The following is a 14,662-nucleotide window of genomic DNA, read 5'->3' on the forward strand; positions in this document are numbered from 1 at the left end:
GACCAGTATTTCTATTTCTCTTTACTTTTTAATTATTTTGAAAATATAATTGTCTCGTGTCAAATAAAATGACTCTCTCACAAATTATTTAATAACCATGGGTTTCGATGTATCTGTTTCTGGCTAATATTATATTTCTATATTTTGAGTTAATGAATAATCATCATTATAAGATAATGTATCACATGATATTATTTACATCAAAATATTATTTACCCATTGGGTCATAATGTACCAATATAATAATCATAAGGATCTCAATTGTACTACTCCATTGGTCTGTTATTACATTAGGTAAATAATATTTTGATTCTGATTTTTAACTTTTACACCGGTACAACTTATGTTTTTTTCTCCATTCACATTTTTTCTCGTTTCTCGTTTTTTTCATACACAAATAAAAAGTAATTTTCCTCTTCAAGACTTGTGATTTTGTTTAATTAAACTATTTTTAACTCCAAAAAAGTTTCAATTGAATCTATGATATAGTATAATATATAAGAAAAAATCAGTATAATCTGATTTCCATACTTTGGTTTACACGAGTTGTTGACTCTCCAAATTTTGTTGTGTTTGTCATACAGCACTTTAGTGAAATGTATTATTGCGAGAAGTTAGAACATTTTTAATGCGGTTGAAATTTGTTATGCAAAAGTAAAATCTCATCATAATAAAATGTGTTATTCTCTCGCTCAACTCAAAATCTATTACAAAACATTTATTTCGTATTTCTCCGATCTCCATATATAACATTGATTTAAAGCGTCAATATGCATTATTATAACAAGCCAATTTCTAGGAACGAAACATTTGATTAGTCATTATAATTAATATAGTCAATACTAATAATAAGCGTATAACAAACCACATAATAATTATTCCTTTAAATTTGATTATAAATGAAATTCTTTAGACGTCGATATTAATAATTATTTTTCAATATACTCACATACATAAATATACTTTTCATATATATATATTAGTGAGCTATATACGCTACGATTGTACAAACTTGACTAAGTTTTGACAGGTTTTATTTAACACTACACATCATAAAAATATAATCCGAGATAATAATGTTTATTTTTAAAAAATATCTACTAAATAGGTGCACTATATTGAAGACAATTGACATTTTTAGAGTTCAATATTTGAAGTTGATTCTATACGCGAAGACTTCGTAATGAAGCAATTTCAAAAACCATGAAAAATAACTCTTGATTAATATTTTAAATATTCTTCTACTATAGCACAAAATTCATAGATAATACGTTAAATGATAAGAAAAAAAACTAAATGATTACTATAATTAAGAAATTGCAGTAGATTCTAAACACAATGAACATCTATTTAATAACGTCAATAATATATGTATATATTTAATAAAATTTGTATAAACACAGCACGTCATAATATAAACCATTCTAAATAAAATCACTAATATTACTTTCAAATACTTTTTTCTTAATTGAACAATAGTTATTTTATAATTGTATACACAAACAATTAGTAAAAAACTAGAGGTATATGATTATTTTAAGATGACACCACATCTGCATCTGTCTTACAAATGTACAACAGAAAAAATCTAAGTTCAGTAGAACGAATTTCGTGTTTTTAAATTCAATAGTAGAATAAATTGACCTCCTGTCAAACTTTAAAAGAAAAACATTATGTGTGCCTTGTTGCAGGTTATTTATGAATTTCAATTTTTAAACGAGTTATGATATATTTTTAGATTATAATATTTCACATAATAAAAATTTAAACACGTAAATAACCTTTGAGAAGATTTATGTAATGTTTTTCTTTTAATGTTTGATAATAAGTCAATTTAATTTAATATAGAAACTAACAATACAAAAATTAGTTCTACTTAATCAATGATTTGTTATATTATACGTACATTTTCAACTAATTGCTGGGATTTTTACAGGACTTAAACGTTATACTTATTAAGCTATAAAACGTAAGCATAAAAACAATATATCAACATATAATATAGATATATAGTTACAGAATTACTTGTGTATATTGAAACTGGTGTAAATATGACCACGTATACCGTCAAACCAAAACGAACGACGCGCCGAAAATATAATAATATAAGAGTAAAATAATCAGCATATAATAACAATTAGTATTGAAATAATTATTCCTGATCAAGCGTTAAGGAAACCTATATATCACGCATGTGGTAGAGATTTCCAAGGGCGTGAGATTTTCAACACGCGCATAATACGGATCGAGGAGTAATCATTGAACGATACGAGGTGGTGTATGTGAAACGATCGGTACGCGAGCAGAACACGAGAACAAGACACGGCGTGGAAAAGACATAAAGAATATACGCATAATATGAGAATAATGATATAATAAGACGGGGCATATATAATATACGTAATACGTGTTGGGGGAGAATTGGGCTTGTTTACGATTCAATGATGGTATTATTATTATTATTTTGTGAACGTGTAGCGGCAGCGGCGGCGTCTGTGATTAACATTATTGTAAAACGACGACTAAGGCGCCTGTGGTTTAGCGCGGATCATATATATATACTCGTATTTATAATATACAGTGTGGGCTGCTTCTGCCGCCGTCGCCTTCTCATCGGTGGTACAGAACTATCCGGCGGCGTCGGCGGGGGCGGGCGTCGGCGTTCGCTTTTTAACGCGTTGGGAACACAATATATTTATACATTATACACATTTTTCAACCGGTCCTATAAACGCGAGCAGCAAACGGACGGACGGACGGCGGCGAGCGCGAGCGCTCCGTATGGGAAGAGTATAATAATAATAATAATATATTTATATGGTTAGAGGCGAAATTTGGGGTTCACGCGCGTGCAGACAACGATGAGAGCATTAAAAATAATTAAATATATATTGTCGCCCGGCCGTCGTCTTCGTCGAGGCCGGGCGGCGGCACGGGGTGTCCCGACAAAAGGAGGTAGACAACAAAATATGTTAATAAATAAGCTTTTTGATCGATAACGATGCGATTGTATTCTTGCGAGCAAGAGAGAAAAAGAGAGACGGAAGATCCTTTTTCGGAAAATCAATACGCGCGGCCGAAAAACCAGATTCTTATTTTTATTATTATTTTTTTTCTCTTCGTTTTGCCCTCTCACTCTCTCTCTCTCTCACTCTCTGCTCCGACGTCTCGTTTCCTTGCACCGTTCCTCGGTCTTTTAATGTTATACGCACTTACTTTTTTTTTTTCCATACGTTTCTCCGAATCCGCCGCAGCCACATTGCCGAAACGCGTAATGTACGCGCGCGTACGTAGTATGTGGGGCGGCGGCAGTGCACCGGCAAAACTCGTGTGGCAGCCGCGGCAGCGCTGTTCTTACGCGACAACAACAACGACGACGAGACCAACAGACTCCTCCCTGCACGCACGCACGGCACGTATTTTATGTACATGTAAATACAAACTAGTTCATTCCCTAAGGAAGCAGCGGAAAGAATTTCCGGAATGTTCACGTACATGCAGCGCACGTTCGGTGTACAATAACACCGAGCTAACTGTAATGAATTTTCGACGAGTGGACGAGTAGGATGTGGCGTTCGAACAATTTATCGTTACACCAATATACGTAAACAACGCTGCAAATGCATCAAAACGCACTCTTCATACGGTGTATTTAAACGCCATCATAATTTAATAATAATTTTGTAACATAATAAATCTAATAGTACTTAATAATAATAATAAACACCGGGTCACATACATATTTTAGGTTTTAACAGTGAAGCCAGGAATGTATTTCGTTTTTTAGTTATTCTATGAAGGTATACGAATTTCGGTTGAATGCATATAACATTTTTGAACTAATAATAATATTATAACACACAGAACGTCTTATAACAAAAAATTTTGTCTCATATAATTTTTTTTTTTTTTTGTAATTGTTATTGACTAAACTCTAAATCAAACTTTTAGATAATAAAAACTATATTTTAAAACCGATAAACAATATAAAATACATATTTGTTTAAGTCAGTATACTATGCAATCTTATAATTTACATATAGATAAATACACCATCATATGTAAGTATATAATATAAAATGTGTAATACAATTAACTGAACGACACCACAATGGGCACAATACAGTTATGACTTATGGTAAAATACTAGAATATATTTGAAAAAAAAATTCTAAACGTTTAAATCCACATAAAGATGAAAGTTAAAATTATGGAATTGTAAAAACCGTGAAATTCTGGAAACTTAACGGCTAAATAATTAAATATTTTCAACGCGTACAATAAGCGCGTTCCACGAACAACTCTGATGTCTAATTTTATGTTTACTATAAGAGGGTTGATAGAGACCGACGATAATACAGAAAAAGACAAGAATGGTAAAGTATGATGGGTGTGGAAAAGTCCATGGCCGTGACGGACGTTGACAGTTCTCGGAATGGCGTACGGATACAGGCAAACACATATGTACTTATACACACGGTTAGCAGTTCTTATATAACCATTGTACACTTGTATATTAATAACAATACATTTAGAAGTATACATCAGGAATGCACCACTTATCCCTCAACTACATCTTGCTCACCCCATAATAATACTGTAACCAATAGGTACACCATGGTTGTCAATTATACACGACATGGTTGATAACTGATGATTGATCAATGTTTACACGATGTTCAACATGTTATTACATAGGTGCACTAATAATTCTTCATGAAATAAGCTTATAACGAATTCCAGATTAAATAAAATTGATCAACAAGAACTAAATTACTGTTTTAGATAATTACTTGAATAGATTTACTGTATTCAAAAATACAGTTTGATTAATTGCATAACAAGGATTAGTTTAACAATCGTGTATAGAAGTACACGATTACAGTATTCGTGTTTTATGTTGAGATAAAATTAAACTGCTAGTGTTATTGTAGATATTTTATAACTAAATAAGTATACAGTCCAAAAAACTATGTATTTTAAATAAATATTCAATACATTTTACTATGTAAATAAAGTTGTTTAATTAGTATTATATAAAATAAATTATACGATAATCTAACAAAGCCATAAATGTAATATCTATTGAATCGTGCATATTTAAATTTTATTAAGCCAATGACAACTTTCAAAAATAACACAACTATCATTTAAGACTTTGGTCATATCTATTGAACATGATGCACACTTCACTGATATACAAACCAAAGAACGAAATACAAAAGATATACATTATTATGTACAGGTTCTCATATAACACGTGACTACACGAATAAGCTCAAATGAGTATGTGAAAAAATTGTGTAGTAGATCGATGAGTGGTGGCGTCATCTGCACGAAGATAATAATTATTCACTGTATAGATTTTAATGGCCTCAGTATAGTGCAATAAATATTTTCGTAACATAATTGTTATAAATATAATAAACAGATATATTAAAACATGGATGTTCTAATGTAATGTTATCCATTTTTAATTAATATACATACATTTCCATAATTAACATCTACAATCAATAATATCATTATAGTTAAACAGTATATCTATATATACATTAATTCAAATAATTCAAAATATTAATAAAGTCATCATAATGCACCCATATAGCATAGATTTTATTTCTATAGACACGTGGTAAAATATAATAAGAATTTAAAATTATTTACTTTTAGGTAAAATATTAAATTTTAGTATATTGGAATAAAAAATTGCAATTCTACTTAATGAATATGAAATAAAATACATATTTTGGACGCTTTAAATTAGTATAAGTTCACAAAAAATCAAAAATTAAAAATTTATAAATTTAACTATCAAATATTATATTATATGTTATGTTATTTGATACATATGTATCAAATGTTTTAACAATTTTTATTCACTGTGATTTATGAAAGTATAAAATCTTTTTAAATATCTATATAACAAACTATTCTATACAGATTTTTTTTCTGGTATAAAATATAATCTATAAAAAAAAAAAAAAAATATTATATTAAGGGTAGATACCAGTATTTAAACTAAATTGTAAACTTTTTATTTTGATAGGCATATAAAATAATTAGAATAATTCATTTTATTAAATAACTATATACGATAGATCTATAATACGACTACAATTATTCTAAATTATACAGAGTTTTACTTGATAAAAATGTCTTATTATGTCACCCAAAAACTTTAACTTTAATATTAAAAAACAAAATTAATCAAGATTTATTAATTATCTTGTTCGGTGATCTTTCAATAACTTAGAAACAGCAAAATAAATTATATTAACAAGAAGAATAATTTCAATGACTAGTGAATAGAAAAGAAAAGACAGTTTGTTATGAGAAACTTAAACATTCGATTTTCTAAATAAGTATTTCTTGTACACAAAAATAATGAACATATACGGAAAAAAAATGTAACAATATTATTTATTTTCAATTTTTTTTATCGAATAGAAATAATGGTTCAACCATTAACACTAACAACTAACAACTAACATTTAAAAATCTGCATATTATGAGATATTTTTTTAACCAATGAATCTATACTCAATAGGAATTAGGTAAAAATGGAATTATCTATAATAATTTGTTTTAATATTTTGATTTTTAAAAACGTAATTTGAAAATTTCACCGTGTAATTATAATAATAATTACAACTTCATAAAATATAAACTATAAAATCTATAAAAAAATTGCACAGAAAAAGACCTAATAGAATGTTTTAAAATTAATTAGAAATATTTTACTTTCTACTTGTAGAAAAAGTTTTGCTTTTTTTCAAACATAAAAAGATATAATAATTTAACAAAATATAATTGATACATAATCTTTTGAATAAAATGTTAATACTTGAATAAAATATAAAAATTACTTATTGCTTAATTACGTTTGCGAAAAAAAATTAAAATTATAAGATGTTCCTAAATCAAGTAATCTCTTCTTCATTCTTAATAAAAATTGATGAAAGTATTTATGATTTTTACAACTCATTTAAGATATTTTGCCCCTTGAGTAGTCACTCAATTAGCAAGATTGATGGTTCAAAATAATAAGTTAGTATGCATGAGTATTATATATTAATAATATATACATATTATGTATATATATTATATATATTATGTTACATATGTAACTACAACATAATGAAAAAATATAAAGTAATCCAATAAATACAGGATATAAGTAAACAAAATTATAATTGTAAATATGAGATATACTATTCGCTATCCTTTTTGAAAACTATTTTTCAATTACATAATACGATCTATAATAAAAATAAAACCTAAAAATAATACGTTAAAACTATAACAAAATGTCAATTTTAAAACGTAGCTAGTAAACGTAGCTGAATTACCAATGTTCATCTTCATATTTTGATCAATAGAGCAGTATTGTTAAAATAAAATAGTATGCGGATTCCATTGGGATAGAGGATGTTAAAAGCTGAGATAATAAAGAAAAGGCTTTCATATAGACAACTTCAGATCAAAGAACATTCTATTCAATTTCATTCAATATTTTTTCTTACCTCCAAAACTACACCCGACTACATTAAATCACCATCGACCTGGATATTCTAATAAAACAAAATATAACTTGCTAATAACAATACACCATAAATTTTACTGCGTTTACCATCATAATAATATAAAATGAAAAAGAGAGAGAAGACATTATAGAAAAAAAGGGGTTACAACTGATGATTTAGAAGAGGATTTATAAATATACATATATAATATACATATACAATATAAGCAATATTACAAAGGCAAAAAGAGACAAGGAGAGGGGAACCGGTATACGGCGTGATTGCTAACATTCCTGGTAGTTAGACGTCGTCGTCGTCGTATAAATCGCCATCCAGCATCTACTACTATCCGAGAACCTAGCCATGACGAAAGGACTACTTGTAGGTTTACTTTACAATTCTTTGAGCAATTTAAGCACCATAGATTTAAGAAAAATATAATTTAAAAAGTTTCCGATCAGCACCACTATGTCTACATCTGATAAAAATCAAAAATAATTAAAAGTGATATTATAATATATTACGAATTTCGATTTTAAAAATACACCTAAAATCAATACATATTAAAATTAAATAATATATTAAGGTTATTATTTATTATTATAGTATAATTACAATTTCATAGTTTTTTTTTTTTATATATATATAAACAGGTCAACAAAAATCACTGAAATCACACTAGAGAAATGTTGTATAGAAAATATAATAATCCATAATTATTATTATTTACAAATGCATTAAAGACATATATGTTCAATAATTAATGTATCAACACATTTAAAACATAAGAGCTCGTTGTCTCCGTCAATATTTGACAAAAAATTTACTAATTAAAATGTAAACATGATGCATAAACACATTAAAACAACTAAGGTACTACGCAACTAAATATTTTGCACACCCACCATTCACCATCCATTTGTTTAAAAACTTAAATCAATTATGTATGAGTTACGTTAACAGATTAATTAGTGATACATAGATATAATAACAGTTGTATCACAATTTAATAATTTATGAAATTATTTCAAAGAGTCTATTCTTAAATCATTAATTGTTCTTATACCGATTAAATAAAAAGTATACTATATATTTTCGATATGTTTATTTTTAATTTTATATATTTAATATATAAATACATAAACTTAAAATAAAAATGTAAGTAACATACAAACTAATACATTTGATATTAAAGCGGCATTTATAATATTAAAAAAAAACTATGCCCAAAGCTGAATTTTAATCAAGTTAAAATTCAGCATGTGCATATATATATACAGTGGAATTTTGACAACTTGAACTTCTATAAGCCAAATTTTCAAAAACTCTATGGAGTGTCTTGCCCCCTGCATTTCAATGTATGATATGTGTAATAAATTTTCTCGATAACTCAAATATCACGATAAGTCGAAGTCATACGAGTTGAATTTTGGCTTATAACTCCTCGAATGGTTCGATATACACTACCGAAAATTACTGAAATAATATTATAAGTGTATGTATAAATAGTGAATATTCATAAATAATGATAATAAATATATTTAAATGCCTAACGAGTTAAGGTGGGAGTAGTCGGATATTGATAACGATATGAAATTGGCTTTGCTATTAATTATTCTTGCACAAGCATTAGGGACGAGTCCATTTTCAACCAAAATCGTACTCTTCCTTTTTCGACCGAATCACTTTTCGACCAAATCAAAAATTTATATAATAAATTAAAAATAATAAAATAATGATATACAATGTTTGATTATGATGGAAACTATTATATTATATATTAATGACGATTCAGGGTTTTACTCATGTAGCGAGGTTTTAGGTTCGTATAAAAAGCATAATCCCATTTGCCACAGTATCAAGATTTATATAAAAACTAGGTTAGACTTAGACTATAATTCCCCTTGGAGCGGAGCCGGAAAAAAAAATGCAAAAAATTTTCATTACGATAAGAGATCTAAACTAGATACAAAATATCGTTCTTTTTTAAATAAATATTTTAATAATTATTGATAAAAATTGTACATCATTATTTTATTATTTTAAATGTATTATATACATATTTGTTTAGGTCAAAAAGAGAATCAACCTATTTTAAATTTGGTCGAAAAGTAAATTGGCCGAAAAGGGAAGGGTACGTTTTTGATCGAAAACGGTCATGCCCGGCATTAGATGGTTTACAAGTAGTACATAAATACGAATCTATTCCTAAACAACCAAAAATTTCTGAAGAGATTTTTTACGCGCTCAACATAATTGAAAACTTTACAGATACATCCATATCATATAATAAAAAACAATCAAAAATATATCTTTTCTTCTAAAAATAATCCTACTTTATTTAATATTTTATTTATTATTTATATTTTTATTTTACTATAGAATAATTTTTTGAAAATTATAATACATACATAAATATATTATTCATAGTATAAGTAAATGAAAAAAATTATAAAGTAAAGTCTTTGTATTGTATAATAAAATATTTTCGACGCCTAGAATTTTTTTTTGCCCCCGACTGATTCGACTTATTGAATTATTTTCTGCAAGTCGAATTTTTTCGCCCCGGACCTTTTCGAGTTATTGAGTTTTCATTGTATATACAATTATAATTACTTTTCTATAGCTCTTAAATACTATAGATTTAGATGTAAAATTTGTGATCGACCTTTTTCTATAGACCCTCTATAGACCCTATATAATCTGAGTTAAATTTCCTTATGATACAGAGCTGCATGAATTTATTTTTAACGAAAAATATTTCATTATAATCACACAGTTTACCTGAAGCCTTGTGAATGTTAATAAAACTTTATAATTACAAAAAAAGCTTAACATTACGTGTTCAATTACTCTTACAATAAAGTAGGTATATAATCAAAGTATAATATGTAAATTCCAAATGGTAGATATTATAAAATACAAATCCGTATCTAAAGCAGAGATTGTTTTTGAATGCATTTAAATGTACATAATAAAAGCGATTACTTTATTCGTTTTTTAAAAAAAATATACAATTACCAAAACTTTGCTAAAAACAAAATCGCTGTTGATAAAAAAAAGTTAAAGAAACCAGTAAACCGTTTTAATTTTGTAATGTTGAACATTCCGTCATCATGGTGTATCATCCATATTAATTATTCATTAATTTTTTATTTTTATACGATTTGGAGAAAGCAGAACAGACAAAAGGTATAGTACGCGGCAGTTACTAAAAGGAAGAATATGGTGGTCAAAAACGTGATGAAATGAGGTATGAAGTGGCATTCCAGACATAGCTAAAGTACATACATACATACACACACACACACACATATATATGTATTATTAATACTTATTTATTTATATACATACAAATTTATATTTTATACACTGGTGCGTACAAAACTCACATAATGGATCTTGTCGGGACAGCAGGTTATGAGGTAGAGAGTAAATTAGTGGGGGACGTATAAGTGCACCTGCTGGCGCTCTGACAAAACGCCAATAAACCTGTTTTACCTTTTAAATGATCATACACGAATAACGAAAAAAATGCTTTTTAGCTTTATATGCAATTCTGTAAACTATGAAATATTTGAATGGGTTATCAGAATAAATGGCAAAATTTTTTCATTGCAATTTTCAATCTCAAAGAATCATATTTTTGAATGAACATTTTTGCAAGGAATGTTTTATCTCCTCTGTAACATGAACAAGAAAAATTGGTATTATATAAGTTCATAAAAAATTGAATCGGTTATGAATCATTTTTTGTGAAGACAATTTATTAAAACATGTAAAATAATATTAAACATTGTCACATATGTATATGAACTTTTAAATTAAATATAAATAGATTGTAAAAAAAGTGTTAACGAAGAGTATTTCTTCGTATTTACTATTATGATTGTAATTTATATAAAGTTTAGATTTAAGTGAAATAAACCCTAAGTGTGACTATGTTGTACTCTATATTTTATAAGAATTAATAAATGATAAACGTGAAAAAATAAACAACTTTTGGTAGTAGGCCATTTTCGGAATTTGGGTACATTTATTAGACATGATTAAATGTTGGGGGATATTGAGACATCCCTTTTTCCAAGAACAGACCACCCGTATATCTTCTTCAATACGTTTTATATTTTCCCCCTTTGCATTGCTATAAATCTTGAAACTGCTACAACAAAAATAATTATGGTATGTACTATATTTTATCACCAAAATAAATCCTAGGAAACATTATACAACTGGGTGTACATTGACACTGTACGCAAGGGACTTAATAATAACATTATTTATAAAAATATATGACAAAAATGAGTATCTACTGTATAGTCATTTTTAATTTTCTTATAATTATTTACTGTGATAAAAAAAAATAGTTTATAAAAGTTCTTTAGAAGACATGCTTTAATGATCTTTTATTATCTATTAGGTATTAAAATATTAATTCGATGTAATATATTCACCTTAATAAAATGGGAAATTTTCAAAGTTGTGACAAGTAAATAATTGTGTAACTTTTATTTTACAGTTATAACATATAATGCTTTATATTTAAGTAAAATTAAGACAAAAATAATTAAAAATATATATTTTAAAAAAAAAATAACTAAAACAATATAGATAGTTGGCTTTTAGAAATTAACTGTTGATGATTGAATCATCTAAATACATGATTCAAGATAAAAATGTATTAATTTTGAAATTATTAAAGAATATAAATTTTGATTATTATAAATCATTGTCAGATAATTTTTTTTACTTTTTAAATTTGCTACACCAACGTTAAACTTTTAATACCTACGTAATATGTAACTAATTAATAGAGTTGGAAGAGTTCGACTTGTAAAATTTTTCAAGATGCGTTCAAATACTCCAATCGATTCAACAAAATTATGTTTGTACTCGTAAATATAAGTACTCGATTTTACTCGATTTCAATCAAGTACATACTCCAGTTTATTTTACTACTTTATTGTAAAATAAACGTTAAGACTATAAATAAATGGGATCCAAATATTTCCGATAGAAATGTCAGAAAGATTGATGGTTTTAATTAATAACAATAGATTGTTATTGCTTTGATATTTTACTATCGTGATAACGAAATTTTATACTGATCGATAACAATGAATTTTTTCTTGAGTAATCGATTTTTTTCAACTACTTCATTTTTTTACTCGAATACTAGACCTCTTTCGAACACACAACTTTTTTTTCAATTGCTCGGCATTTTTAAAGTACTCCAATTTTAAACTCGACTCGACTCGCTATCAAAAAACAATACTCTAAAATATAATATAATTTAATTTATCATTTATTAGGGTTAGAAAATTATAATGGATTACATAAAGAATAACTAATTATTTGATTATTAAAGGTGAAAATTAATCAATGAATCGACCTTTGACAACGACCTAGACTCATATAGTTATAATTAGATATTTACTAACGAATATTGATAGTATCACCATTTATAGTATCATAAATTGTAAATTTTTTTACCTTTAAATGTATATATTTATGTACATATATACATCTAAAACAACCTTATACAATGTTCAATCACTTAAAAAATAATAATATTAATGTAATAATTTATGTTATTCCAGTAATAATCCACAATAGCAAAAACTACAAGTTCATTATCATTTATCATCGGACTTTAAATATTTTGCTGAATAAGTTTAATATTTTACTGTAGTGCTATCTAGCAGCAGTTATTTTAAAAATCTGAGAACATTCTGGTCATGGACACCGGTATTTTATTGTGGTACAATATCATTGAATTATATACATTTTATTTTAAGAATTACCCAGGAAAATAGCCACAATAATACTAGTAAATATAAAAAATAAAAATAAATACATTTTGTCATACTACAGATTTTTTTATGATTAAGAAATTGTCCATGATACATTTTCAGCATAAGGTAAACTAGTAGTGTTATATAAAATGTTCAACTTTAAAACATGATAATACTATTTCTATCAAAATAAATATAAATAGTTGAAGAACAAAATGAACACTATGCAAAAGTTTTTGTTTTTGTTTTTTTCACTAAGGTAAGGCATTAAGAAAATAAATGAATGATCCATCTAGAGTACTGAGTCAAATTTTTATCTAAACACTACAGAATGAAAATTTTTGTACAAATTAATACCCAAGTAAATAAAAAAAAAAAATTTAAATAAATATTTAAAAACCAATACATTCTTTAAGATTGTGAAAATTATGTATAATAACAATAGTATAACTATTTAAAAGTTGTAGCTAACATTAGTTATTTTTACTAGGAACTGATTTGGCAAATGAATATGCTAAAAAGGGATGAATTATTTCATTTAAAAAGCTATTCAATATAGTATTGATTCATAGGTTAAATATCTTTGAAATTAATATCGGAATTTTGTAAGTCTATAAATTACATAAATCTTTAAAGCAACCAACATTTACTGTTATAATATCATAAAAATAACTTACCTGGCACTATTAAAAGTAGAAGATGGAGAAGAATCAACTGCCCCAAAAGCTATTCCAACAGCTAAACCTTCAGGAATATTATGCACAGTAATAGCAATTATAAGTAAAAGTATACGTTTCCAACTGCATGCTTTAACTTCATTATCGCATTCTATTTCTGTATATTCTGGGGGTGGATGAGTAGATTTATAACAACGTTGACGAGCTTCTGATATCACTAAAAAATATATATAATTAAAATATCTATAAGAAAATTAATGTAATTAAATTTGATAAGATAATCCATAATTACAATACACATTAACAAATATAAATTTAAATTAAATAATATAATTAATATTATATAATAATTAAAAGCTCATTTCATTATTACAATATTTTATATAAAATAAAAAGAAGTTAAGTACTTCAGATTTATAAAAAAATGTAATTATTATTTTATAAGGTTTGAATTAGTATTAGCAAATAAAAATGAATGCTATATATAAAATATTTAATAATTTCTGGATGTGTCATCTTGTTATATTGTTAAAAATTATATTTTATATATCAGACATTTAAATAAAAATAACAAAAAATACTAGTTTTTTATTAATAATTAAAAATTGATCCATTGTAAAAATTATTCTTATCAGTATAAATATTTTTTAAATGTGTATTTGGT

At 26.4% G+C, this 14,662-nt stretch overlaps 1 protein-coding gene across 1 annotated transcript in view; it reads right to left on the reverse strand.

The window, feature by feature from the left end:
- The window catches only part of LOC112685333 (zinc transporter ZIP11), a 38,752-nt gene that overhangs the window by 21,422 nt on the left and 2,668 nt on the right, over positions 1 to 14,662 (reverse strand). The window contains exon 4 of the mRNA XM_025557181.1: positions 13,999 to 14,215. Within this exon, the coding sequence (XP_025412966.1) occupies positions 13,999 to 14,215 (217 nt within the window). The remainder of the gene's footprint in view (positions 1 to 13,998; positions 14,216 to 14,662) is intronic.

The sequence above is a fragment of the Sipha flava genome, unplaced genomic scaffold (genome assembly GCF_003268045.1).
Source record: "Sipha flava isolate LNK unplaced genomic scaffold, YSA_version1 273_pilon_pilon, whole genome shotgun sequence".
Taxonomy (NCBI): Eukaryota; Metazoa; Arthropoda; class Insecta; order Hemiptera; family Aphididae; genus Sipha; species Sipha flava.